The sequence below is a fragment of the Typopeltis vanoorti genome, chromosome 2 (genome assembly GCF_054136105.1).
Source record: "Typopeltis vanoorti isolate ZY-2024b chromosome 2, IOZ_Tvanoo_1.0, whole genome shotgun sequence".
Classification (NCBI taxonomy): domain Eukaryota; kingdom Metazoa; phylum Arthropoda; class Arachnida; order Uropygi; family Thelyphonidae; genus Typopeltis; species Typopeltis vanoorti.
In genome coordinates this window covers 53,224,722-53,250,756 of record NC_143550.1, presented here as the reverse complement: position 1 = coordinate 53,250,756, position 26,035 = coordinate 53,224,722, and the positions used below count along the sequence as shown (strand labels likewise).

The following is a 26,035-nucleotide window of genomic DNA, read 5'->3' as shown; positions in this document are numbered from 1 at the left end:
CCAGCTGTTTCCTGCGTTCGTCGTTCTTTGGAATTTTATGATTTTCTTCTTGAAAGCCCGGTTTTTTTACCCAACAACTCAAGAAATTCGATGGTAAAAATCATACTTCAGACATGTATAATGTTAAGGGTAGGTACCAGGATACGGTGTCATCCTCCTCCTTCTGTTGCCTAAAATCAGTGATTGTTAAGAGTAGAGCTGGTCTATCAATGAAACTTTAAAAGTTTGTTGGAGAGAAATGGTCCTGCCTATTCCCTTTGGAAAATAAAAGTATTAGCTGATTTATTGAATTATATAGGGATCCTAATAGTGTAATAGTTCACAGCATAGTACCATAAACACTGCAAATTAGAGGATAACCATTGCTTATAGCACACAATGTTTATTTTTGCTGTGTGTGTATATATATATATATATATATATATATATATATATATATATATTTTAGCCTTATCTAACTTTTTAGTTAGATAATTTTAGCCATTTTAGCCTTATCTAACTTTTGGAGATTGAGTGGGCAGTTCAATCTCCACTGGTACCTAACCCTAAAACAATATATTTTTAATGTCTGAAATAATGTGGGTTCTACGGTCGATTTGAGTTTACAAGACGAAAAACCCGAGTTTCCGGGAGGAAAAACCCGCTTGCCCGTGCCAGAGATCGACTAACTCGGGAACCGGTCGAAAAAAGGCTTAGAAAAATTTCCTCTAGTCGCCGACTAGACTCGAAACCAAGTCTTCCTTCGTGCGGCCAAGTGCCGTGGTGTGCTCTCTCTCTCTCTCTCTCTCTCTCTCTCTCTCTCTCTCTCTCTCTCTCTCTCTCTCTCTCTCTCTCTCTCTCTCTCTCTATATATATATATATATATATATATATATATATTATTTATTCTTCTGCACTACAGATAGTCTGTGATATACAAACCGATTTAGGTGTAATTTAATAGTACAGTATAAATACCGTATTATTTTTACGGCTATTTTTGCCTGTTTTCATTTTAGAGTGTTGTCCCTTATTTTAAAAACACTGGCTTTTTACTCAAGAATTCTTAGGGCATTACAGGTGTATTTTAAAGATAAATATATGCAGACCAGTAGAGGAAGAAAATTTGCACATACAGTACCGTGTTTGAATGTTAGGTTGTCTTCGTTCTGCATACTTCTTCTGTTAGGCTGTTTAAAGGGGAGATTTAGGAAACGTGGGAGGGGTTGAGACAAGGTGGAACATTAATATATATATATATATATATTATAATTAAGGGGTGCTTCTTTGGGGTGGGGAGGGTTTTATGGAAACAGAGGCGGTGGAGAGCGTTAGCGCTTTTTTAAAAAACCTGGGTTTTTCAAATTAAATTCCCACCTTGCCTCAACCCCCACGTTTCCTAACCCCCCCTTTTAACAGCCTAAGAGCAGAAGTATGCAGAACGATGACAACCTAACATCCAAACAAGGTATGTGCAAAATTTCTTTCTCTACTAGTCTACATATATTTATCTTTAAAATACACCTATAAAGACTTAAGAATTTTTGAATAAAAAGCCAATGTTTTTAAAATATGGGACACTCCTAAACGAAAACAGGCAAAAATAGCCGTAAAAATAATAGTTTTTGAGAGGAGAAACATGGGAATTTTCCCAGAAACAATACCTATAAATACTGTATATCTTTAATGTGACAACATGCCTCTTTTTTCAAGTTAAACGGATATTCAGAAATATAGGGGACGCTGCAGTTTTGAAGTTTTGATGGTGGTTGTCTAAGCGATGTTTATGCTCTCTTGATCATAGTACATGTGCTCAGTGTTTTTGTGAGATGGGACTTTTAATTTTGTTTTCATGTTTGTTTCTGGCCTTCTGATTCATAGTATGTGTTACCTGTGGTGTTTTGAGGTGTTCTTTTGTTGCTAATAATTTCTCTGTGCTTTGCCCGTTTGAAAAAGCTATTTTTGTATTTTTCAGTAAGCTAGTCTCGAAGTTACTACTGAATTCCAACAAATGGAAGAAACTAGTGATCCTTCGGATATATTTAAAAATCTTCTTGGAAATATAACAGAGGAGCAGTGGAAAATTTATAAGGAACTGAGGAAAGGAGTAAGTGTATAGTAAAGAGTTCTGTAGTATTGCAGTTTCATCATTTGTAGATTACGGGGTGCTTCTGAAAATTATTTAAAACCGGTACTCACAAATATCAAGGATGACGTTTAATATATATTTGGTATTAAAGCTGCTGCGCATGCTGAATAACAATTCAACGATAGGAGTAATGGGATATCAGCATGTGTGCTAAAAGAGTTCAGCTGAACTGGCTATTCCTTTAACCAGGCTATATAATTTGAGTCTCAGAGAACAGAGAAGATTTTGCAGGAGTGGAAAGACTATGGCAATCTCATTGCACAAGGGTGGTGCAAAGACCTATGTATCCAACTATCAACCAATCAGTATCCCAGGAGTGGTGGTGAAGATTTTGGAAAAGTAAGTTTGAGAATCTGTCAACCCATTCAGAAATGGTTGACAGAGAATCTACTTTGCAATGAACAGCATGGGTTTACTAAGGGAAGGTCATGTTTTAGCAACTTACTCACATTCTATAATAATGTTACCATTGAACTAGGCAAGGAGAATGGATACACCATGATACTTTTGGTACCAAGCCTTAGCATCATGATGCTAAATTTGGCTTGGTACCAAATTGTCAGTTCAGTGTTGGAGAATATGGGTTTGGATTATAAAATATTAATGTGGATAAGAGGATGGCTGACTGACAGATATCAAAAAGTTTACAGGAGATGCAAGTCTGTAAAATTTAAGGTAACCAGTGGTGTACCGCAAGGATCAATCCTTGATCCAGTGTTATTCAGTATGTTAATGACATCGGGGATGATTTGACAGGTGATTTGCAACTATTTGTTGATGATGCAAAGATAGGTAGGGTAATCAGGAATGCAGCTGATATGCAGAATAATTTGAATAGGCTGTAATTGTGGGCATGGAAAAAGTGGTCAGTTCAATGTCAGTAAATGTAAGGTCATGCACTTAGACGTGATTAAATATCTAATTATTATTATTATTATTATTATTATTATTCCTAACACCTCCAAGGAGTCCGAAGACTCATCGCGGGAGGACACCTACAACTGTCTCAACCACTACCCTGAACCTCTACTACGAATCTTCATCATCAACGCCATCTACCACCCACCTCCACCACAACTAGTATTTTTTGTCTGTAAATTGTGTGTGTTCTGAAGGGCCAATTTGTCTGTATGCGGGATGAAAAACCCGAGTTTCCGGGAGAAAAAACCCTGCTAATGTCATATTATATTGGTAGGATTATAGTACAAGCAACTGATCAGGCTAGGGATCTTGGATTTTGTTAATAGGTAGGAAGTAGAAGTTCAGCGGCCATGTAGCAAATACTGCAAATACAACTCAAAAGATAATTGCAATGCTGATATGAACTTTGACATGCAAAGATAAGGAAGTCATTTTGCCTCTTTACAAAGGCCATGATAAGACCTCACTAGGACTATTGTGTACAGGTTTGGATTCCTGGTTTCTGTTGTGATTCTGATACAGTGGAGAGAGTGCAAAGGAGAGTATTAAAATTGATATCAGGATTGTGGAATACTGATTATGAAGAGAGATTGAGAATTTGTAGACCATGCAGGAGAAAAAAGAGTGATATGATCAAGACTTGCAAGCTTCTGAAAGGGTCACACAGTATTTCAGTTGATGGAATTTTTCAATTTATGGAGGATGGGGAAAGGACAAGAGGCATTCTTGGAAGCTGAGAATGAATACTGCTAGGAAAGGGGGTGAGATCTATATTTTTTTCTCCCATAGATGGTGCGTGACTGGAATGGATTGCCACTGGATGTTGTGTGTACAAGCAGTGAATTAATTGGTCAACCTTTGCCAAGAACAGAGAAACATGGAAAGAACTGGAGGAGGCCTTCGTCCAGCAGTGGACAGAAACTGGTGAAAAGAAGAACTGCTGCATGCAGTATTTGGCTTCCCTCAATGATTCCTTGATTTCCTGGAGGTCTCTCTTAATAATAATAATAATTTCCCATGTCGGTCAACATGGAAAATGATATTTACAGGAATGAGAGAAAATTAACGGAAAATAAGAAAATATATATAATATAATATAAAATATATAGAATATATGGAACATTGTACCCTTCAATCGGAAAAGACCTAAGTTCAATTCTCATTGTGACAAGAGGAATCTTTATATGCCTCTTGTCACAATGTCATACCTCTTTATATGAGGGAAAACCCCTCCAATGGGTTTTTCTGCTGTGTTAGCAACAGAGAAAATAACTATGTGAGAATTACTCTGTTGGACAGAGTTGGTGGATGGATAATCAAAGCAGAAATTATAGTAAACCTATTTTATGATCATATTGTTAAGGTTTTTCATGTTAATGGAAGTAATATTGTTCCAGGAGAATAATAGAGGTTTGAAGGTTGAAAGACAAATGAAATAAATGAGCACTTTTTTTGATAGGAAAAAAATAACCTCAGTTTGATTCTTGTCATGATGAGAGAAATCCTTATATGGTTGTTTTCAGTTGAATGCGAGTTTGCTGAGCTCATATGGAGGTAACAGTTGTTTTTTTTCTCCTGGAAATTTGGGTTTTTCATCCTACATTTAGGCAAATTAGCTGAGAGAGCACACAACTTGTATACAATTTTAGTATTGGTGGGCAATAGGTGGTAGTGTGTGTGTAGATTGTGGATAGTGCAAGTTGTGTGCAGATGAAGACTCAGTTAGTGTAGATTGTGGGTTGTGTGAAGAATCATAATGGGAACAAGGAAGTTGGACTTGATGAGATTCTGAAGTTCTGAAAGGAGAAATCGACAATATCATTGATTGTTTAAACAAGAGGATTGAAGCTGGAAGTTATAAAACAATGGAAAGAGGGCAAAATTGATCTATTGTATATGGAGAAATGACGTATTAAAAGGAATACTACTGAAAGTAGTTCTACAGAAAATATAATTTAATATTGGCTTTTGCATGGATTAATTCTCCATCTTTTGTAAGCATTCTGTCATTTTTCAAAAAGGTATCCATTATTCTTCATACATTTTTGCCATTGCTAAGTGAGATGATGTGTGATAACCACATAAAAGTCATAGCTCTTCATGTACAGCTTGTTTTAGTCCCTCATTGTTCATAAAATGGTATCCTTGGATAGCATCCTTCAGAGACCTTGGGCTGTGAATGGGATGAGGAAGATCATTTCAGCCATATGTTGCACTTGCATCCCTTCTGCACAAACTGGCGTGAGGTTGGGGTTGTCATGGGAAAGGCAGCTATGTTCATGTCAGCCATATCATCTCCATACACATTTTTCAGACAGGTATGAAATTCCATTGAATTGCTTACATCTTCTGAAGTAAGCAATTCAATCACCACACTTTATTTCATATGTGTATCTATAACAGCTGCCATTCTGAACAACTTGTGTGATGTATCTGAGGTGAAACTAGAGACTACTGCTGTATACTCAATAGTATGTAAAACTTTCTGCTTAGATTGAAAGAATAAAATGTTAAGGTCATTAGTTAGGAGCAGGATACAAAATCGAGTAGATAAGGAAAAGATTCTGTATAGCAGCCAATGTAAATTTCTTAAAGGAGAGAGGGTCTCTTATTTTGGTGATCTAGTTATGCTTTGTAATACTGTGACTACAGTAATGGATTAGGAAGGTTTGCATTCTAGGATATTTCTGTATTTTGCAATGACATTGCAGATTAGCATGTAGTGAATTGGTATATAAGTTAAAGCAAATGGTTGGTATTAGCACATAATAAAGTGATAAATAAGTTACAGCAGATAATTGGTTAGTTGAATGGATAGGAGTATGGCGCTCATAAAGATTTCAGAGGGTTGTGCATGGAGGAGTTCTCAGAGGAAGCATTACCATTGGAATCTCACATGGTTCAGTACCAAGAGCACTGCTATTTAACCAGTATGTCAGTGATATTGCAAGCAGTTTGAAAGGGGATATTCAGTGTTTGCAGATGGTGCAAAGTTGAGAAAAAGAATATACAAATGTACTTATACTCTAGATTGCTTTGAATAGAATGCCTGTGTGAACAAAAGAGTGGGGATGCCAGTTCAACATCAAAGAGATAAAGTTTTGCAATTTATAATTAGAAATATAATTCTCTGTACCACATCATTCGTCATGTGTTGGAGGTGATGGATGAAACAGGGAAATCTTGTGATAATGGAGGAATAGGAAGTTAAAGTTCAGAGGATATATTGCAAAAATGAAATTAAAGAAATGCGGATTAAGAAAATATTGACAAGTAAAAATATGGAGGGGATCATTTCATTGTACAAGGCTTTCATTAAACTACATTGGGTCTCTTCTACATAGATTTAGTTGCCTGGATTTATTGGAGATGAAGTCTTGGGAAAGATTCAGAAGCAGATAACAATGGCAATAATAGGTCTGTGGGATATTAGCTTTGATAATGATTTTATCCCATCCTCGTCATTCTAATTTTTTGGGCAATAAATAAACAAGATAAAGAATAGAAACAGGTGAAATGAGATTCATGATAAAATTGCAAATACACATTATTAGACTAAAAGAATAAAATGAAGATATTTCAGAAATAAAAACAAAATCAATAGAAAAAAACTAAACAAAAGTAAGCAAAATTGGATAGAACATGTAAATTGAAAGGCCAGTCCCAGTATCCTAAACAATTCATAAAATATAAACTAGATAGGAAGAAAAGGCTGGGTAGTCCTCAGAAGAGACTATTAGATGAAAATGAGACTGGAACAGATCATAAGATTTATATCTGTATTTCATTTAATCTGCAACTTATGATAAGTTGAGAAAATGTAATTTGCAGAGTCTAGGTAAGAGGGATGGACAATATGATTAACATAAATTGTTGAGACAGGCTTCTGGACTTTAACCCCTATTCATCAACACTCACAAATCACTAGCTTCATCAGTTTCCTGGAACACATTTTCATCAAAATGACACACAGCTTATAATAATTTTTATCCCCAAATGCTTAACTTTTGGAGATGAAACTTTTCCACATTAAACTGGCACCCATTATATTTTGCTCATACTGTCATCCTATTTAAATCATACTGAAAACTTTCTACAGCACCTTTATTAATTATTGTGCTACCCAATTTTGCATCAGCTCACAACTAATTGTTTCCTGTATCATTTAAATGTACAAATTAGTCAAGGCATAGAGCCTTGTGGGATATCACAAGTCACCTGCTTTCTCCTGGATTCTGTTCTGACATTATACCACTCTTTGGTATGTCTCAACCACTCATATTCAAATTCAAATCACCAACTTCATATCCATCCCCATTTGTCCAGTTTGAGTCTTATGTGGTATCCATCCCATCATATGCATCCACAAACTCCAGCTGTATCATTATGTGGTGATTCCCTTTATCCATCCAAGGCTACCCTTCAAAGCCATGCTGTTCCCCCCCCCCCCCATAGAGTATCATATTCACTTATTCCTGATTTCTTTGACCAACTTTTTCAATGCTTTTACTGCTACTCCTCAGATATTGATTGGTCTGTAAATTGCTACTTCTGTCTTGGAGCCTCTTTAAAGTAGCACAGTTATTTTCTGCCTTCCTTCCTTCCACTCCCTTGAGACTTTATGGGAATTGACACTTAAGATGAAGAGCCTAGCCAGAGGTAATGCCAATTTCCTTGCATATCCTTGTAATACTCAAGCTGATACTTCATCTAATTCCACAGCTGTATTTGCATTGAAATTCTGCAATATCCTAAGTTCTTCCAGGTCATCAACCTCTGCTCTCACATCAGTTCCTGTTGCATCTTTCACTGCAATATCCTCACTTGGATGATAGATCCTTGCAAATTGGTCACTCAAATATCTTGTTATCTTGCCTGCTTTCATCACCTTGCTGTCATCAGCACTCATAAGTTATCCTTCCATAGTTGTCATAGTTGCCGAGTAGCAAAAGATTTCTTTGGGATTCCCTTTGGCCTGCTCAGCTGATTTCTTCTCATAGTGTTGTCTTCCTTATCATGCTGGTCAACCTTCCTGCTTAATCTTGTATTGCTTGGAATCTTGCTAATCACCTTCTTATATGTCCTCCACAACATCCATTTAACTCCTACTTGATTTATTCTCCTGACCATGGGTGTACTATCTAATATTGCTTCATTTCAGGTCCTTCTTAACCATCTCTGATGCACTGCTAGCATCCTTCCCTTGCAGATTCTTATGCCATGGCACTGCCTGTGGCTGTCTCCTAAGGTTATCATAATCATCTGCCCTATACCTCCATATATATAGATATATAACTAACTTATAAATAATTAACTCTTCCTAACTGAAAATTCCATGTTTGGCAACCTCTCAGGCCAAGACCATACATTTACTCTTCCCATTTGGAGGCACTGCATTTAACTTGGTTATCTACATTGCTTCTGATTGGCAGTAGTGACCATACTATATATTTATTCATTTATTTAGATTTACAATCTTTTGGAAGTGGGATTCACATAAAAAAAAAATCTTATATACATTTGGTGCCCATTAATTTTTTTTTTTTCAATGTGAATCTCACCTGTGAAAGAGTGTAAACTTCATGTTCATTATTACCTCTTGGTGGATTTAGAGTTGGTTTACCTGATTACATATCTATACAATTTTAGCATATTTGTAATGATATGCAATTTTTCTTCTAGGAAGGTGATTTGGTTGTTGATAGTGAAGATGACAGTGAAACAGATGGACATTTTTCCCATTACAGTAGAGCTTCCAGCATATGGTCTGATGAAGTTGAGGATATTGAGCAGGTGAGGAATTAAATTGAAATGAACATCATTCAGTTATTTTTTCCAAGTGAGCTCCTTTATATATATAAGATTTGTTTGAATTTTCTAGTTGTTCTTTGCTCCATCCTGTTTTTTATTCATCATTTACCAAATGTGAGAAAGCAGAAATGAAGTTAACCGTCTATGTATACACCAGGTTTTTTGTATATACAGATAGTTAACTTCATAACAGATTGTTCCAGTATCCCATAATGCACAGCTCACTTCTTTTGGATGTGTATATTGCCATGCATTAATAGCAGGGTTATTGCCCAGACCCGTTTCAACTTTATCTAGGTACAATTTGTTTAAAAAAGGTTCTCAAGAGCTCCAAAAATCATAAGCAAAATATGATGCTGATCTAAAAAGATCACTGTCTTTCCACTCTAAACCTGGTTCAATCCAGTACTAAGCATCTCCCTAATAGCACTGTACCAAACATCAACTCTACACAGCAGCAGGCAGAAAACTACCATTACTGAACTTTGCTCTACTCAGCACTAAACAGAAACCTTCTAGCATGCAGTAACTGCTCTATTATTATTGTAAGTAATGGATGATAAGATGATCCCAGTGGATTGTGTTTTGAGGAGTACGCTTCCATGATGGGTCCTTGTGACTTCTTGAAGGAATCACATAATAATATCAGTATATTCCTCATTGATGTGCACAAACTTACAAACTTATTTTAAAAAATTATCAAAGTAATTAGTTGCTTTTATTTTCAGTAGCACTGAGAGAATAAAAGCTGTTTGTTATTGTAACACATAAAATCCCAATTTTATGCATGGATGTTTATGAAGATGGTAGATGAAATTCATTGACCAGTGCAGGACTACCACTCTGCTTATTGGAGGCCTGAAATTGCTTGAAAATAGTTTTCATGGTTTCCAGAGCAGGGGGGGGGGGCTCTGGATTTTCTAGCCCTACACAGTATTAATGTATGATAGATTTACCTATTATAAACTGTGATCTGTGATAAGGGGGGAGATAAACAACAAAAGTGTGGTTTCTGTGAGTAAAATTTTGTGATTTAACTAAAGCTATATATGTAAGCAAGTGAATAAGTGGATGGCATTATGTTAATTGGAATGAATGATTTGAAAAGGGGGGGGAAATTTTTGTACAAGAAGATATGAAAAAAATTTGTTGAATAAGGCAAAAAAGAAGAGTAAGATGTTCAGTGCAAGAATGCAGTTTAAAGAAATTAGCAGAAGGATTGGACTTGGCAAAAAAGTTAGGAAGTTATTTTACGGATAATGATCCCTCAATAGAGCGCTCGGGAAAATTCATGAGACATTTGGATATTTGTTTAGCGCCATATTATGAACTTAATAAAAAAATTGCAGCACAGTGGAAAGGCAAGTCTTATTACTGACTTCTTGGTAACTAAAGTAGCCGAAGTATGCAATGAGAATTATACAAATGATGTCCAAGAGATTTCAAGTGGTGATGACTTCCAGCCACTTAAAGAACATCTACGAAATGTTATTTCTGAAGACAGTGATGACGATTAAAATATGTGCTTTATTTTATTGTGTCTAAAACATTTATGCATTATGTGCAATGAAATTTATGTACAATTTGTAATTTTTATAATTTTATACTTATTTATCTCATAGTTTGTTTACTTAACTTACATGAATTACCTGAATTAAATAAAAATATTGTTTTTGTTCCATATGTCATTGTTCTTTATATAATTTAAAAAAAAAAGATTTCGGAACCTAACCCTACTTTTTCTATGTGATCTAAGTCTCGTATAATACGATTTATATAATGCGGCATTTCTGTGGAACCTAACATCCGCATTATACGAGGGTTACCTGTACTATATTCCTATTACTTTATTATTTATAGCATTTTGATAAAAATATAACTTCAGTTGACCAATGTTTTCATTTTCTGAGTTTTGTCTTTTGTTTAAAATGTAAGGTTACTGGATGTTTGTACTTTCAATAATAAATAGAATAAAAAATCCACAATAGCATAGCTCATGGGTCTCAAACTCAAACACAGCAAAGGGCCAGTCAATTAAATATATATATCAGATGCAGGCCATATCCAATATTATTTTGTGAACAAAACTAAAAAAAGAAAGGCTCTAACAAAGGCCCTTTTGTTGAGAGGCCTTTACGACTTACATAAACAGTTACACCTCCATTTAAATTTTAAATTTGTAACCATTTTTATTTCATCACCATCATCATCATCATCATCAAATTCCTGATATGTACCCTCAAGCGGTGTACAGGATATGATAGTACTACATGAAAAATTTATATCATTACTAACTTCCTATCTACAATTTTCATCCAAATCAGTCTGTTACTTGTCAAGACTCCAACATTATCAGATCTTATATTTCTATCATCTTAGGCACTCTGTACTGTATCAACCCACCTATGTCTTGGTCTTCCTCTGGGTTGTTTTCCTGCCAACCTGGCAGAGAACACTTGTTTTGCTAATCTTTTCTCGCCCATTCTGTTCAAGTGACCATACCACCTGAGATTAGCTCTGCTAATGCATTCCTGGATGCTGACAATGTCAAGTTCTTTCCTAATATCCTAATTTTTAATATGATATTGCCATTGATGCCATCTGTTCATACCTCTAATCTTTCTCAGGGACTCTCATATCTGCAGTCTCTAGTCTTTGGTCAAGTGTTTTACTTCTGACCCAAATTTTAAAAATATAACAATTTAGAAAATATAAGTTCAATTACATTTTATTCATACTTGAAGAAAATTATTTAAATACATAATTTTGACTTACAAAAATAAAGATTTTTATCTATGAGTCCTTTTTTAAATTTGATTTTGATCCTGAAACCTGACATCTTTTCCTCTGTACTAACATGTCAATATCTGCTTTTACGTTTCGTGTTGCAGTGTGAAGTATTGCATTTAATCTAGAATCTTTTATCTGTGAACAGAACTTTGACTTATTAAGTTTTTTGGAAGTTTATTTTCCACTTGGTTAGACTATAATAAATTTAGATTAATCCTTTACCCAAGTGTAGGCAAACAAAGTTTGTGCCTGAAGTAGTTCAGGACTGAGGCAACTCGTAGTAAAGGTGGACCAAGCCCTCATCACTCCTTGTCTCAGTATCTCCCATAATGCAAAGCACATCTCCTTGCAGACATGTATAAAGCTATGCATTAAGGGAAGGGCCACTACCCAGACCTGTTTCGACCTTTATTGAAGTCTTGTCAGTGGGTGGCAGACCCAGAAGTGGTGATACTAAAGCAGAAGCAATGGAGAAGTCATATTTACTTATACGAGTTGCCAAAAGGTGTACCACCTTATTATTAATTTACCCAAGTGTAGGCAAACAAAGTTTGCCTACACTTGGGTAAAGGATTAAACTAAATTTATTATAGTCTAACCAAGTGGAAAATAAACTTCCCACATCTTTCTCTAAATCCAGAGTAAATTAATAAGGTGGTACACCTTTTGGCAACTCATATAAGTTGAAGGTTTTATGTACTGACTTCACAGCTCTGGTTACATGTACTGCTTTTTTTATGTATGTTAGCTGCTGTTTCATCATAATAATCTGTGGTACTTACAGGCCCTTAGGACCTGTAAGTACCACAGTCCTGTAAGGCTAATGACTTACACAGATTAGCTTTCATAACTATAATTTTTTAGAATAAGGTAGTTGTCTTATACCTAAATCTCATATTATTGTCTGTAATAGTACAAGTTCTATGGGGATTTTTGAGCTTAGGAGTTTATAACCTGAGTTTATGGGTGGAAAAAATTGTACTTGCCCATGCCAGAGATTGACTAACTCAGGGATCAGTTGAAGAAAGACTTAGGAAAGTTCCTGTATCTGGCAACTAGAATTGAACGGTCGTTCTTTGTGCAGCCTAATGCTATTGTTGCAAACATCATGTCCTCAGGACTACATAGAATTTTCACTAACTTCACATCCATTCCTATTTATGCATAACAGATTTCTGTGCCGTATCCTATTATATACTTTTGCAAAATCCAGGTATCATTTCCTTTGTTCAAATCAAATGTTATTTTATTATAAAAACTAAGTAAATTACTGAGACAAGACAAATCCTTCACAAAGCTATGCTATTTGTCCATAGAGTATTATATTTTAACTCGATCCTGAATTCTGCCTTTAACCTATTTCTTCAATGCTTTAACCAGCATCCCGAAATACTGCTTTCTGTATAGAATGCTACTTCTGTCTCAGAGTTTTCTTTATGCAAAATGGAACTATTTTTGTCATCTTTCCTGCTCCCTTGAGAACCTTACCAGAACTGAGATTTAAGCATCCTGGTCAGAGGCACTGCCATTTCCTTTTAAATTTTTCTAATGTATGGGCACTTTAATTTCTAATGTATGCCTCAAGGGCTCACTTTAGTGAGTACGGGCATGGCAAACCCAAGGTACCTGATGCTGGACCACCCCTTACTTCATGTAATATATATCTGTTATATTATCTGTAGACAGGTCCCTCCTCTTTCTTCCTTGCTTCTTTCTTCTCTTATTGCTCCTTACCCCCAATTCTATTAGAGTATTCGAGGGCTAGGGGTGAAACTTTCCTATTTTGCTGTGTGATTTCATCTTATGCACTATTGTGAGGCACAACCCGTCTGGCCAACGTGGTGCTATAAGGCGAAATATCTCCCCATGAATGAATGAATAAAATAGGAAAATTACATACTGGCTCATCCATCGCCCAGCATAAAAAGGGATGCGTCCTGGACTTAGGCAGAGGGTCTAGGTCGAAAAATATGCTACAGTCTCTACTAGCTACAATGAATCCACCTACAGTGCACAATGACAGAAGGATATTAGTAGGAACATATAACTGCAGAGATCTCTACTGGATGATGATAGATTGGAAGAACTGATGAAGGAATTGGAACATATAAAATGGGACGTTGTGGGCCTTTCAGAGATAAGAAGGATAGAAGAAACTCTCATACAATTAAAAGATGGATATCTACTCTACCACTGTGAATGTGACAGAAACTCAACTGGTGGTGTAGGATTCCTAATAAATAAAACAATCAAGGACAATGTCCTGTTTGTAAATAAAATAACATCAAGGATAGCTGAACTAAGTCTCTTCATAAATAAAAGATACCAACTGAAAATTATACAAGTATATGCCCCCAACTATGGACCATCCAGATGAAGAGATAGAAGATTTCTATGAAACATTAGCATCCACATTCAATAATTCTAAAGAATTCTACATAATTATAATGGGTGATTTTAATGCCAAAATTGGAAGCAGAGATGACCATCTGAACTCCATCGTTAAATTTGGATTTGGACAGAGGAATGAAAGAGGAGAAAGACTTATTGAATTTGCAGAAGAAAATAACCTCTTTATTATGAACAGCTTTTCAAGAAGAAAATCATCCAAAAATGGACTTGGAGAAGCCCAAATGGACAAACTTACAATGAAATAGACTTCATCCTCTCCAACAGAAGATGTATAATAAATAATACTGAAGTGCTTAATAGATTTAACACAGGAAGTGACCACAGACTAGTAAGAGCAAAAGTATGGATCAACAAAAAATGGGAACGGAATAAGCTCATAAGAAAAAAGTCCAATTTAGTGAATCCACAAAATCTCTACCACAATAAAAGCTGTTATAGAGAATCACTCAAAAATGAACTAAAAAAGTGAAACATAGCTACTACCATCGATGATGCTAATGAAATATTAACAAAATTTATCTTCAATTGTGCACTAGAAATAGGAGGTGTAAAAAAGCACCAAGGAAAGGAAAAACTAAGACAGGAAACCGTAGATCTGATGAAGAAAAGAAGAGATATGAAAAGAGATTTGAATGACACCAATAAAATAGAATATACGGAAATTTGTAAAACTATACGTAAAAGGATGAAACATGAACTTAGATCATATAATACTAGGAAAATTAAAGAAACAATAGAAAACAATAGTAATATGAAGGTCCTAAGATGAACATTATCAGTTGGAACAAAGGAAATAGCTGCTGTAAGAGGAAAAAATGGTGAACTGATAAAAAAATAGAGATGCAATAATCAAAAGAATTCAGGAATTTTATACTGAACTCTATGAAGACAAAGACCGGGACATCCAAGAATCCTCTATGGATAACTCGAGTGAGGAAGAACATGATGCCCCTGAGATCTTACAAGGTGAAGTGGAAATGGCACTGCGGGAAATGAAGAATGGAAAGGCCCCAGGAGAAGATGGAATTATGGTAGACTTCTTAAAACTGGGAGGAAGCCCTGTTATCAAACAGTTGAGTAAACTGTTCAATAAATGCCTAAAACAGAGAAAAATTTCAAAAAATTTGAACAATTCACTTCTAATATTAATTTTTTTAAGAAGGGCATTAAGGAAGAAATTAAAAACTACAGACCTATAAGCCTACTCTCCATCATATATAAAGTTTTCACAAAAATTATAAATAATAGAATAAAATCTAAACTAGAGGGAATGCAATCCTGTGAGCAAGCTGGATTTAGGAAGAATTACAATACTTTGGACCATATTCACACATTAAGACAGCTCATTGAAAAATCAATTGAATACAATAAACCCTTATGTCTGGCCTATATAGACTATGAAAAAGCATTTGATTCAGTTAAAACATCTGCAACACTAAAAGCACTTGAAACCCAGGGAACTGAGAAACCATATATTGAAACACTAAAACATATTTACAATAATGCAACTTCTGTAATTAAATTATATAAAAACAGTGAAAAGTTCCCACTACAAAAAGGCTTCCGGCAAGGCAACACCATACTCCCAAATTGCTTATAGCTGCACTAGAGGAAGTCTTTAGAAACCTTGATTGGGAAACAAAAGGAATAAACATAAATGGAGAAAGGCTGCATCAGAAATTTGCAGATAATATTGTCCGAATAGCAGATAATCTTGGAGATCTGGAAGAAAGGCTAAATCAGCTAAATGAAGCCTCCAGAGAAATTAGATTAAAAATAAATTGAGAAAAAACAAAAATAATGATGAATAAATACATAAACCATAGAACTATCAAAGTTGAAAACCATGAAATAGAACAAGTTACTTCATATGTATGTTTGGGCCAATTGTTATCCTTTGAGGAGTGCCAAAGAAAAGAGATTGAATGAAGAATTCACCTTGGATGGATGGCTTATGGGAAAATGAGAGACATATTCAGAAGTGACATCCCTATGAGTCTAAAAAGGAAAGCTTTCAACCAGTGCATACTTCCTGTCCTAACACATGGTGGAGAAACATGGACTTTAACAGAAACCCTAAACAAAAAGCTGAGAGCAACACAACATCGCATGGAAAGAAGTATGCTAAAAATAACATTGAGAGAAAGGAAGACAAATATCTGGATAAGATCTCAAACAGGTGTCATGGATATTGTAAAATACATTAAACAGGCTAAGCGCATATTGCCATAGTGATGGGAGATGGACTAGAAAAACAACAGAGTGGAGACCAATGGATGGAGCAAGACAAAGAGGAAGACCCAGAAGAAGGTGGAGAGATTAATTGGAACAAATTGCAGGAGTGAGATGGATGGGAGGGAGAAAACAGAGTGATTTGGAAAATCATGGGGAGGGGGGAGACTTTCGTCCACCAGTGGACAGAACCAGAAGGTTGAAGAAGAAGATATTGTGAAATACATTAAACAGGCTAAGTGGAGATGGGCTGGCCATATTGCCAGATGCAGTGATGGGAGATGGACTAGAAAAACAACAGAGTAGAGATCAGTGGATGGAGCAAGACAAAGAGGAAGACCCAGAAGAAGGTGGAGAGATGAATTGGAACAAATTGCAGGAGTGAGATGGATGGGAGAGGCAGAAAACAGATGATCTGGATCTTCTGTTTTCTGCCTCTTGGGGGAGACCTTCGTCCAGCAGTGGACAGAACCAGAAGGTTGAAGAAGAAGATGGGCACTTATTTTCAGTCTTACTTTTTCTCCAATGATATTTGCATATTTGAATCTACAGCCTGAAGATGTACATTGATTCCTTTTAAAATTTTTATGCACATTTTATTTTTAATGTGATACTCATTTATCCTATGAGTCATTTTTTCATTATAAAAACTTTTTTCTCCTATAATATTCTTTGATGTTCATTGAAAGAACATTGATAGATGGTAAAAATTTTTTTAGGAAGAGGAAGATGAAGAAGAAGAAGAGGAGGAGGAAGAGGATAATGTAATGGGAACACAAAATACCTGTGAAATGTCTGAATCCGAAGATGGGGAAGATGGAACTATGCAGACATCAGAAATTCCTGATTCAGAATTAACAGTGAAATATATAAATGGTAATGTATAATTATTAAGAATAATAATAATAAAAAAATCCATAATGTTATTATGTCATTAATTTAAATAACAAAAAGCAGTAAATCTGTCAATGCCTTTTATTCCAAAGGGAGTAGATGGGGTAATTTGGCCCTAACTTTTTGAAGACTAGTGGGCAGCTAGTCCACCCTTAGCCAATCACAGAATAGCTATCCCAAGACTGTTAGTGATTCACATTTTTAATTCACACCTGGGGAGGAGAACATGGCAGACAGCTGCCACCACCTTGTAACCCCTAACCCCAACATTATGTTGCCTGAAATGATGTAAGTTCGATGGCTGATTTTATTAGTTTATGTAATGAAAAACCCAAGCTTCCAGTTGGAAAAACCTGTTTGTCCATGATTTATTAACTCAGTCAAAGAAACACTGAAAAGTTTCTCTAGTCGGTGATTAAATGAAACTTACAGTGGTCTTTCTTCAGGTAGCCTGGTGCTTTGGATGCAAACACCATTTCCACAGGGCTGCATAAACCTTAATTTAAATAATGAATTATTTTATTTTTGAAATCATTTTAGTAACTAAAATTATTTTAGTTATCCATGGGGTGCTTGAGGGTCAAAGCTGTAAAACGGAGAGGAGAACTCCACATAGCCTTTAAAGGAATGCGGAGAACCGACCAGGGCTTCTGAACTAAAGTCCAATCCTCACCTTCTCGTGGTGCACCCTGTTGGGTATCTACTTTGATACTGAACGAACGAGGATGGGCTGGCAATTTGGGATTTAGCCGATCAAATTGTATTCTTATTGGTTAAACCAAAATAAAAAATGATGGTACAACATGACAAAATTTCATGCCAGCTGATGCGTCACCCAGTTAAACAAGGACCCTGTTGTTTTTGCAAGGGAACCAGGGCGAACAGCGAAAAGTCAGCTACTAGAACAAATCTGAAAACACACCCCAACACAACATCACCAGAGTTAAAGATCAGTACTCTCAACATAAGAAGCCTGAATGGCAAAGAAATGGAGCTAGCGGAGGAATTAGATAAGTACCAGATTGACATAATAGGGGTGACTGAAACAAAAAAGACAAAAACTGGCGAGATCTTTCTGAGCAATAAATACAAAATGTTATATTCAGGCAATGACAATCAAGGAAAAGAAGGAGTAGCCATAGTATTCAACACAAAATACGAGGCTTATCTTCTTGAATGGCAGGCAGTGTCAAGTAGAGTGATTTGGGCAAATATCAGAATGGGGAACTGGACAATGAGACTTATTGTCCAGTTCCCCATTCTGATATTTGCCCAAATTTCTCCACTTCTACTAAGGTAGAAGTGGAGAAATTTTTGAGGCTCTAGAGAAAGCTACTGACACAATGAAAAAGAAAAGTTGGTCCTTGTTGGGGATCTAAATATCAGAGAAGGAAGTGATTGTCAGACATAGAAAAATATTTTGGGAAAATTTAGAGAAAAGAGCAAAGCTAATAATAATGGCAAATACCTGTTGGATTTCTCCTCAGGACATGGACTGGTTATTACTAACACCATGTTCAAACATAAAAATGTGCACAAATTCACATGGAGAGAAGAGGCAAGGAATAAGAAAAGTGTCATTGACTATGTTACTATAGATAGTGATGTTTTCTCTCTGGTGCAGGACACCAGAGTGTACAGAGGATTTGAAATTGGAAGTGATCACTATTTAGTCTTGAGCAGGATAAAATTGAATTTCATATTGAAAAGAATAACATGTAAGAAAGTTTTAAAGCGAATAAAAGTTGAGAAGCTCTCAGATGTGAACTGTAGACTAAAATACACAAAGATTATTGAAGAAAAAATGAAAGAATTTGAGAACAGGAACCAAACCTTGGAGATTCAGTGGCAAGCCTTAAAGAAAAACCTGATTGATTCAGCTAGAGAGGCATGTGGTGAAGTTGTCTGCAAGGATAGAAAAATCAGAACTCCATGGTGGACACAGGAAGTTAAAGAGGCAGTGAAGGAAAAGAAGAAAGCATATCAAAAGTTCCTGGAAAATAAGTCAGCTTGTGCTCTTAGAGAATACAGACAGAAATGTAAGAAAGCTAAATACTGTGTAAAATTGGCTAAACAAAAGTCATGGGAGGACTTTGGCAAGAACATAGAAAATAAATATCAAGAAGGTGGCAAAATATTCAGGAGGTTGTTGAAGAAGCTTAGAAATGGAAGAAAGAGTTCTGTAAAAGGAGTTAGAGATGATAAAGGTGACATGAAAAGGGGAGAAAAAGATACCCTTGAAGTATGGAGTAATTACTTCGAAAAATTGCTAAATGAAACAAGCAGTGATAGCACAGTAGTAAAAAAACACACAACAGGAATACATATCCATACTTGAAGTCGAAAAAGCTATCAAAGGCTTGAAATGTGGAAAGGCAGCAGGAGTAGATGCTATTCGACCAGAAATGCTGAAGTATAAAAGTCATACAGTGGCTGCACTGCATAGTTCAGAATGCCTGGACAGAGTGACGAATTCCAGATGATTGGAGTAGAGCTCTCATAGTACTCATATATAAAAAGGGAAATAAAACTGAAAGTGAGAATTACAGAGGTATATCCCTACTGAGTGTTCCTGGTAAGATATATGCAAGTATACTGGAGAAAAATGTTGAGAAGAATTGTGGAAGAAAAGCTTGGTGAAGAACAAGCTAGATTCAGGTCAAATATTGGCTGTCAAGATTAGATCTTCACTTTACGACAAATAGTGGAGATATCATGGGAATATAACAAAGATCTGTATTTAAGTTTTGTCGAATTGTAAAAGCATATGACAAGGTGCCAAGAGAGAAGCTATTCAATGCGCTACAGTTATATGGTGTCAATGGGGCATTATATCAAGCAATACTTAGTCTTTATTTGAATTGTAAGTCAGCAGTTAGAATTGAAGGAAGTACAGGAAGATGGTTTAATGTTAAATCTGGTGTGAGACAAGGATGTACATTATCCCCTCTGTTATTCATTATCTATATGGATCACGTTATGAAGGAAAGTGGTATTAAACATTATATCAAAATTGGAGATGTTAATGTCAGCTCTTTGCTTTATGCGGATGATGTTATACTTCTAAATAAATCTGCTACAAGTCTGCAAGATTCTCTGACTAAATTGAATAACCGTTGTAATAGATGTGGTGTGAAGGTCAGCAATAAAAAGACAAAGACAATGAAAATAGGCAGAATCATTGAAAATGTCAACTGTGTTGTGAATGGAGAACCTGTGGAACAAGTAAAACATTTAAACTACTTAGGCACGATTTTTAGTGAAGATGGTAAATTAAATATGGAAATAGACAACAGAATCAACAAAGCTGGTATGGTAGGAAGTCAATTGAATAAATTCATATGGAATAGGAGAGAAATTATTCGGAACACTAAATTAGCTGTATACAAGACAGTGTTCAAACCAGTTTTAACTTATGGATCTGAGAGCTGGGTAAGAAGTAAAACACTTGACCAAAGACTAGAGACCGCAGATACGAGAGTCTTGAGAAAGATTAGAGGCGTGAACAGATGGCGTCAATGGCAATATCATATTAAAAATGAGGATATTAGGAAAGAACTTGACATTCTTTCCGTCATCCAGGAATGCATTAGCATAGCTAATCTCAGGTGCTATGGTCACTTAAACAGAATGGGCGAGAAAAGATTAGCAAAACAAGTGTTCTCTGCCAAGTTGGCAGGAAAACCAAGAGGAAGACCAAGATATAGGTGGATTGATATGGTACAAAGTGCCTTAGATGGTAGAAATATAAGATCTGATAATGTTGGAGTCTTGACAAGTAACAAACTGATTTGGAGGAAAATTGTAAATAGCAAGTTAGTAATGATGTAAGTTTTTCATGTAGTACTATCATATCCTGTACACCCCTTGAGGGTATATGGCAGGAATTTGATGATGATGGATTAAATTTGTTGTTGTATTGGAGTTAATTTAGCTGTCAGCATTCAAGTGAATTTGTATTCATCTGTTAATATTGAATTTCCTCACTCACTGTAATAGGACTCTAGAAAATATGCAAAAATTAATTATTCAATTAAGTTAACTGTTTTTAACTAAAAGGAAAAGCATTTCTATAGATAATTTTTTTCTAAAAACATTGATAAATCAGAATAAAATAATTCTATTTCTAAAACGTGGACAATGTTACAGCGCATCCTGTTGGAACCATTGCTTAGTCCCAATCTTATTTTATTCTTTCTACAAGCAACTGAGTAATGGTCACAGTATTTCTGACCATTTTTGCAGGTGATATCGTTGTATGGAGTAATCACTGAAAAATGCATTCTGAATTTAGAGACACAAAAAACAATGTTCTGCAGTAAATGAAGAAATTTTCTGAAAGTTAGGAAAAACTGAATGCATTCCTTTTAACTCTCCCTTTCCTTGAGGGCCAACCTGTCTCTTTGGTGAAGAGACTTCCTAGTGATGGTGCTGGCCCCTTTCATCCTTCCTCTTTTTTTCTTGACTTTTCTTCCCACATTCTTTGCTATACTTCTCTGGAGTCATTTATGCTATCCTATTTTCCATACCACCATCACTTGGATCCAACGCACTGCCTGTTTATAATGCAGTGTGATCTGAGTATCTGGAAAGGGGATTCTAGTAGTCTCGCACTACTTTGGTCTTCTTATGGCAAGATGAGTAGTCAAGGGTCAGTTGTATTGCAGCAAATCTGCCACCATGGCTTGGTGTGATGCTGGTATAGCATCCAGGCTAGCCCTAGCATTCCTCTCTCAAGCACAGTCATTGCTTGCTGGTAAGTGGGCATCCATTTGTGTGACTCCGTTGTTAGTGGGGAGCTCTGGCACTAAACAAAAAATCCTTTGAATATGAATTTTTTATCCTCAGATTTTTCATGGGCATCCTCATAAAGTCCCAACCAGTTATGAAAAAAATTATGGCAAGGTTATTATAAAGACAAACCACTAGACTCACCCACAGAAAAAAAATGGATACTTCTATATCCATTGAAAGCAAGTTGAATTTACCCAGTGATCCAGACACAACCTTTCAAAATCAGACAAGTCTACGAAGCCTAAACAATAGGAAAATTTTTGCAATGGAACTGTTGTGTTTCCCCAGAATATCAGTGATATCAAGCACCTACTGCAGAAAACTTTTTTTGTTTTTGTCTGCAGGAAACTTGTTTAAAACCTAGCGAGGATGTCTGCAGGAAACTTATTTAAAACCTTCAGGAATATCACTCTTATATGCAAGGGCAGAATTGGAGGAGACGGTCCTGCACATGGTGAAGTAGCTATTCTCACGGGCAGTCATACTCCTTTCTATCATGTTCAGCTTAATGCTGCTCTGGAAGCAGCAGTGATTTGCCTATGTATGGGTTTCTTATCACAGTATGCTCAATATATTTACCTCTGGGTTCTGAATTAAATAAAACAGAACTCGATAATCTCATAATGCAACTATCTCAGCCCATACATACTCCTAATGGATGATTTTAATAGACATAACACTGTGAGGTAGTCCCAACACAAATAGACAAGGTCATATCATCGAGTAAATGCTTGACACTTCCTTATTAATAATGTAGTAAATACTTTTTTCCATATATGTGTCTGCCATTTTCTACTCTTCACATGGAATGTTGATGAAAACATATATACAGAAGCGATCATTTTCCTGTTATTAGCACTATGTCTTCACAGGAACCACATCCTCCTACATGGATGCCCATGTGAAACATAGACCATGCTGACTGGAATACATTTTCCCATCTTGCTAAATTTAATACTGAAGCAGTCAGCTAAACACCTATCAGTGAAGCGGTGAAGTATGTCATTAATTGTATTATTATTATGCAGCAATTCCAAAAACATCATTCGATTTCCACTCTATCTAAAGCTGGAACCCAGAATGCCAAGTAGACAAAGAAAGATCAAGATAGAGCATGGTGTATACTTTGTAGATACTCTACCATAACAAACTTAATAGCATTTAAACCTGCTCGGAGCAAAGCACATTATGTGAGATGTCAGAGTCAAAAACAATCCTGGATTAAATTTACATTGCTGATTAATCAAACAATTAGTGCAAAAATTGTATAGGATAAAATCTGGAAAATATTGTTGCTGATTCCAATTCCAGACACTTTGGGAAAAAACTTTGCCAAGATCTCAGCAACAGTTTCTTATCCTCTTGCTTTTTTAATTTTGAAAGAGCAAGAGAAACAGTGGCTAATCTTTTGTACCAAGGGGATAGATCCATATAATCAGCTACTTGCTAAGGAAGAACTCAAAAGAGCTCTTTCGCTGTCTTCCACTAGCACAGTAACAGTAGTCCCTGATGGCATCCATTATGAGATAATAAAACACCTCCTCATCATCTTCTATGGATCTCCTTCTCTTACTATACAACAGAATATTTACAGAGGAAGAGTTTCCAGACTTTAGCATAAATCAATTGCCATTGCTATCCCAAAACCAGTCAAGGATCCAGCACAGACCAACAATTATCATCCAATTGCTCTGACTAGCTGTCTTTGTAAAGTCTTGGAACTTGCATGGTAAATGGTAAATGCAAGGCTTTTTCTGATACTTATAAAGCAAAAACCTTTTTCCAATGCACAATGTGTTTTTGTAGACACCAATCAACCTTGGACCATTTGGTCCATCTTGAACCATATATAAGGGATGCTTTCCTGAAACAAGAACATGTGCTTTCAGTGTTCTTTGACATGGAACAAGGTTATGACACAGCCTGGAGATATGGCATATTAAAAGACCTGTTTAATCTTGGTCTGAAGGACACCTTCTTGTTTTTATTAAGAACTTTCTATTCAGTCATGTCTTCCAAGTCCATGTGGGAAGCACGTTATCTCGGCCATATCATCAAGAAGAGGGAATTCCTCAAGGCTCTGTCTTCAGCGTGATCCTCTTTGCTATTAAAGTGAACTAATTTATTAAACAGTTTCCTCCCACAATAGGCAATTGCCTTTATGTCGATGACTTTGCAATTTACTGTTCACTCCTGCAATATGAGGGGGATCATCAAAAGACAACTTCGACAAGTGATCAGTCGTGTCTCTTTATGGACTCTTTGTCAAGGGTTCAGGTTATCTGCAGAAAAAACTGTCTGTGCACACTTCTGTTGGAAATGCATTCCACCCCAATCCCCATTTAAGAATGGGATAAACTGTTATCCCCGTAGTTTCAGAGGCTAGTTTTCGGGACTCATCTTTGACCTAACGCTAACATTTTTTTACACACATTCATCATTTTCAGGATAAGTGCAAAAAAGCATTGAATATCCTCTGCTCTGTCCTCTATAGAATGGGATCAGTGTTTCTTGCATTTATCTTGCGCTTGTATGTTCAGAGTTTGATTATGGTTCCCAGGTTTATAGGTCTGCAAGGGAGAGTACACTCTGGCAATTGGACCCGATCCATCATCAAGGTATCTGATTACTTACTGATGCTTTTTGCACATCACCCATTCAAAGTCTTTATATTGAATCAAATGAATCCCCTCTATCACTCAAATGAAAACATTTGTCTCTTAATTAAATCCTAAAACTAAAGTCCATTCCTGATCATCCTACAGGGACTAGTCTCTTTTCTCTCTGTTGGGAGGTCCAATATCGTCAGACTGCCATTCGTCTTTTTGGTATGCTTGTTTAAGAGGCTATGAAAGCTAATGGCATGAATGTTGACAACATTAGCTGCACCAAACAAAACAGCTTCCTCCATGGCATCTACTTAAAGGTTGTGGGATGTGGTATAAATCCCATCCTTTGTCTTTTTGTCATCCTTCAACTAACAAACTTGAAATTAAGCATTGGCAGTCTAGTCAGTGTAGGAACAGAAGAGAGGAAGTTGTTCTTGCTAAGCTCCACATTAGTCACAGTCAGCTTACACAAGCATTTACTGAGGACTGACCCTCACTGTGTGAGAAATGCAACACTCATCTCACCATTAGTCATATTCTGGTGGAATTTCGGCACTTCAGATGAGATGACATTTTTACTTATCTAGCCAAGCCTTATACACTTAGGCAGATGTTATCAGACTCGGACAAATTGCATGATGTTTTTAAATTTTTACAAATAATTAATTTATTCAGATACATTTTGTTATAAATTTATATGTTTATATGTAGATATCACATTGTTGATACTACATCTTGTATATACATTTTATTTACTTATTTATCTTCTTATAAATTTGTATATATATTTTATATTATTCACTAATTTATATCCTTATAGTTATTTATTTATCTATCAATACCCTAGGTACTGATGTAACCTGTGTCTTGGCACAGTATGACCATTGCTGTTCTTGTGCCAAAAAAAACCATAAATCAATCACTCACATGGTTTGTTGATTCTCTTACATCTACAGATGCAACTGCTCTCCTGAAATTTGTTATACCACTTACAAATGGATTTTACAGTTGGTATATTCTTTTCATCCTCCTTTCTAAATAGTTGTGAACAGAACATTCAACAAAATTTGTGGAATGAAACCTCAAGACACCAAAAGCATTCTGTCCATTCATCAATTTTCACTATTCTAAATTAGTATTGTGTGTGTTCTTGCATACACTGAGATTCTTGAGTTCTTTTATCTTAGGCATGTTTTTCATGCTGCTAATTGTTTCTTATAAAAGGGCTTTTAGTACAGAATGCACATTAATACTACTGGTGAACTAGAGCTTAGATATGCAAGATAATCTGTTCTAGAAACCAAATATGGCACATTTTTTTCAAGACACTTCAGGTTTCCCTTCAATGAAAATCATTTAACACTTTATATATATATATATATATATATATATATAAATATTTCTCCCATACATGAAAGGAAGAAGAGCCTATAGCAAACAAATG

The 26,035-nt window shown here is 35.8% G+C and overlaps 1 protein-coding gene across 1 annotated transcript in view; it reads left to right on the top strand.

Moving 5' to 3' along the window:
* The first annotated feature begins 1,732 nt into the window (after positions 1-1,732).
* The window catches only part of LOC150109014 (general transcription factor 3C polypeptide 3), a 306,866-nt gene continuing 282,563 nt past the window's right edge, over positions 1,733-26,035 (top strand). The window contains exons 1-4 of the mRNA XM_090411276.1: positions 1,733-1,859; positions 1,955-2,086; positions 8,732-8,842; positions 17,014-17,170. Coding sequence (XP_090267402.1) covers positions 1,991-2,086; positions 8,732-8,842; positions 17,014-17,170 — 364 coding nt within the window. The 5' untranslated portion in view covers positions 1,733-1,859; positions 1,955-1,990. The remainder of the gene's footprint in view (positions 1,860-1,954; positions 2,087-8,731; positions 8,843-17,013; positions 17,171-26,035) is intronic.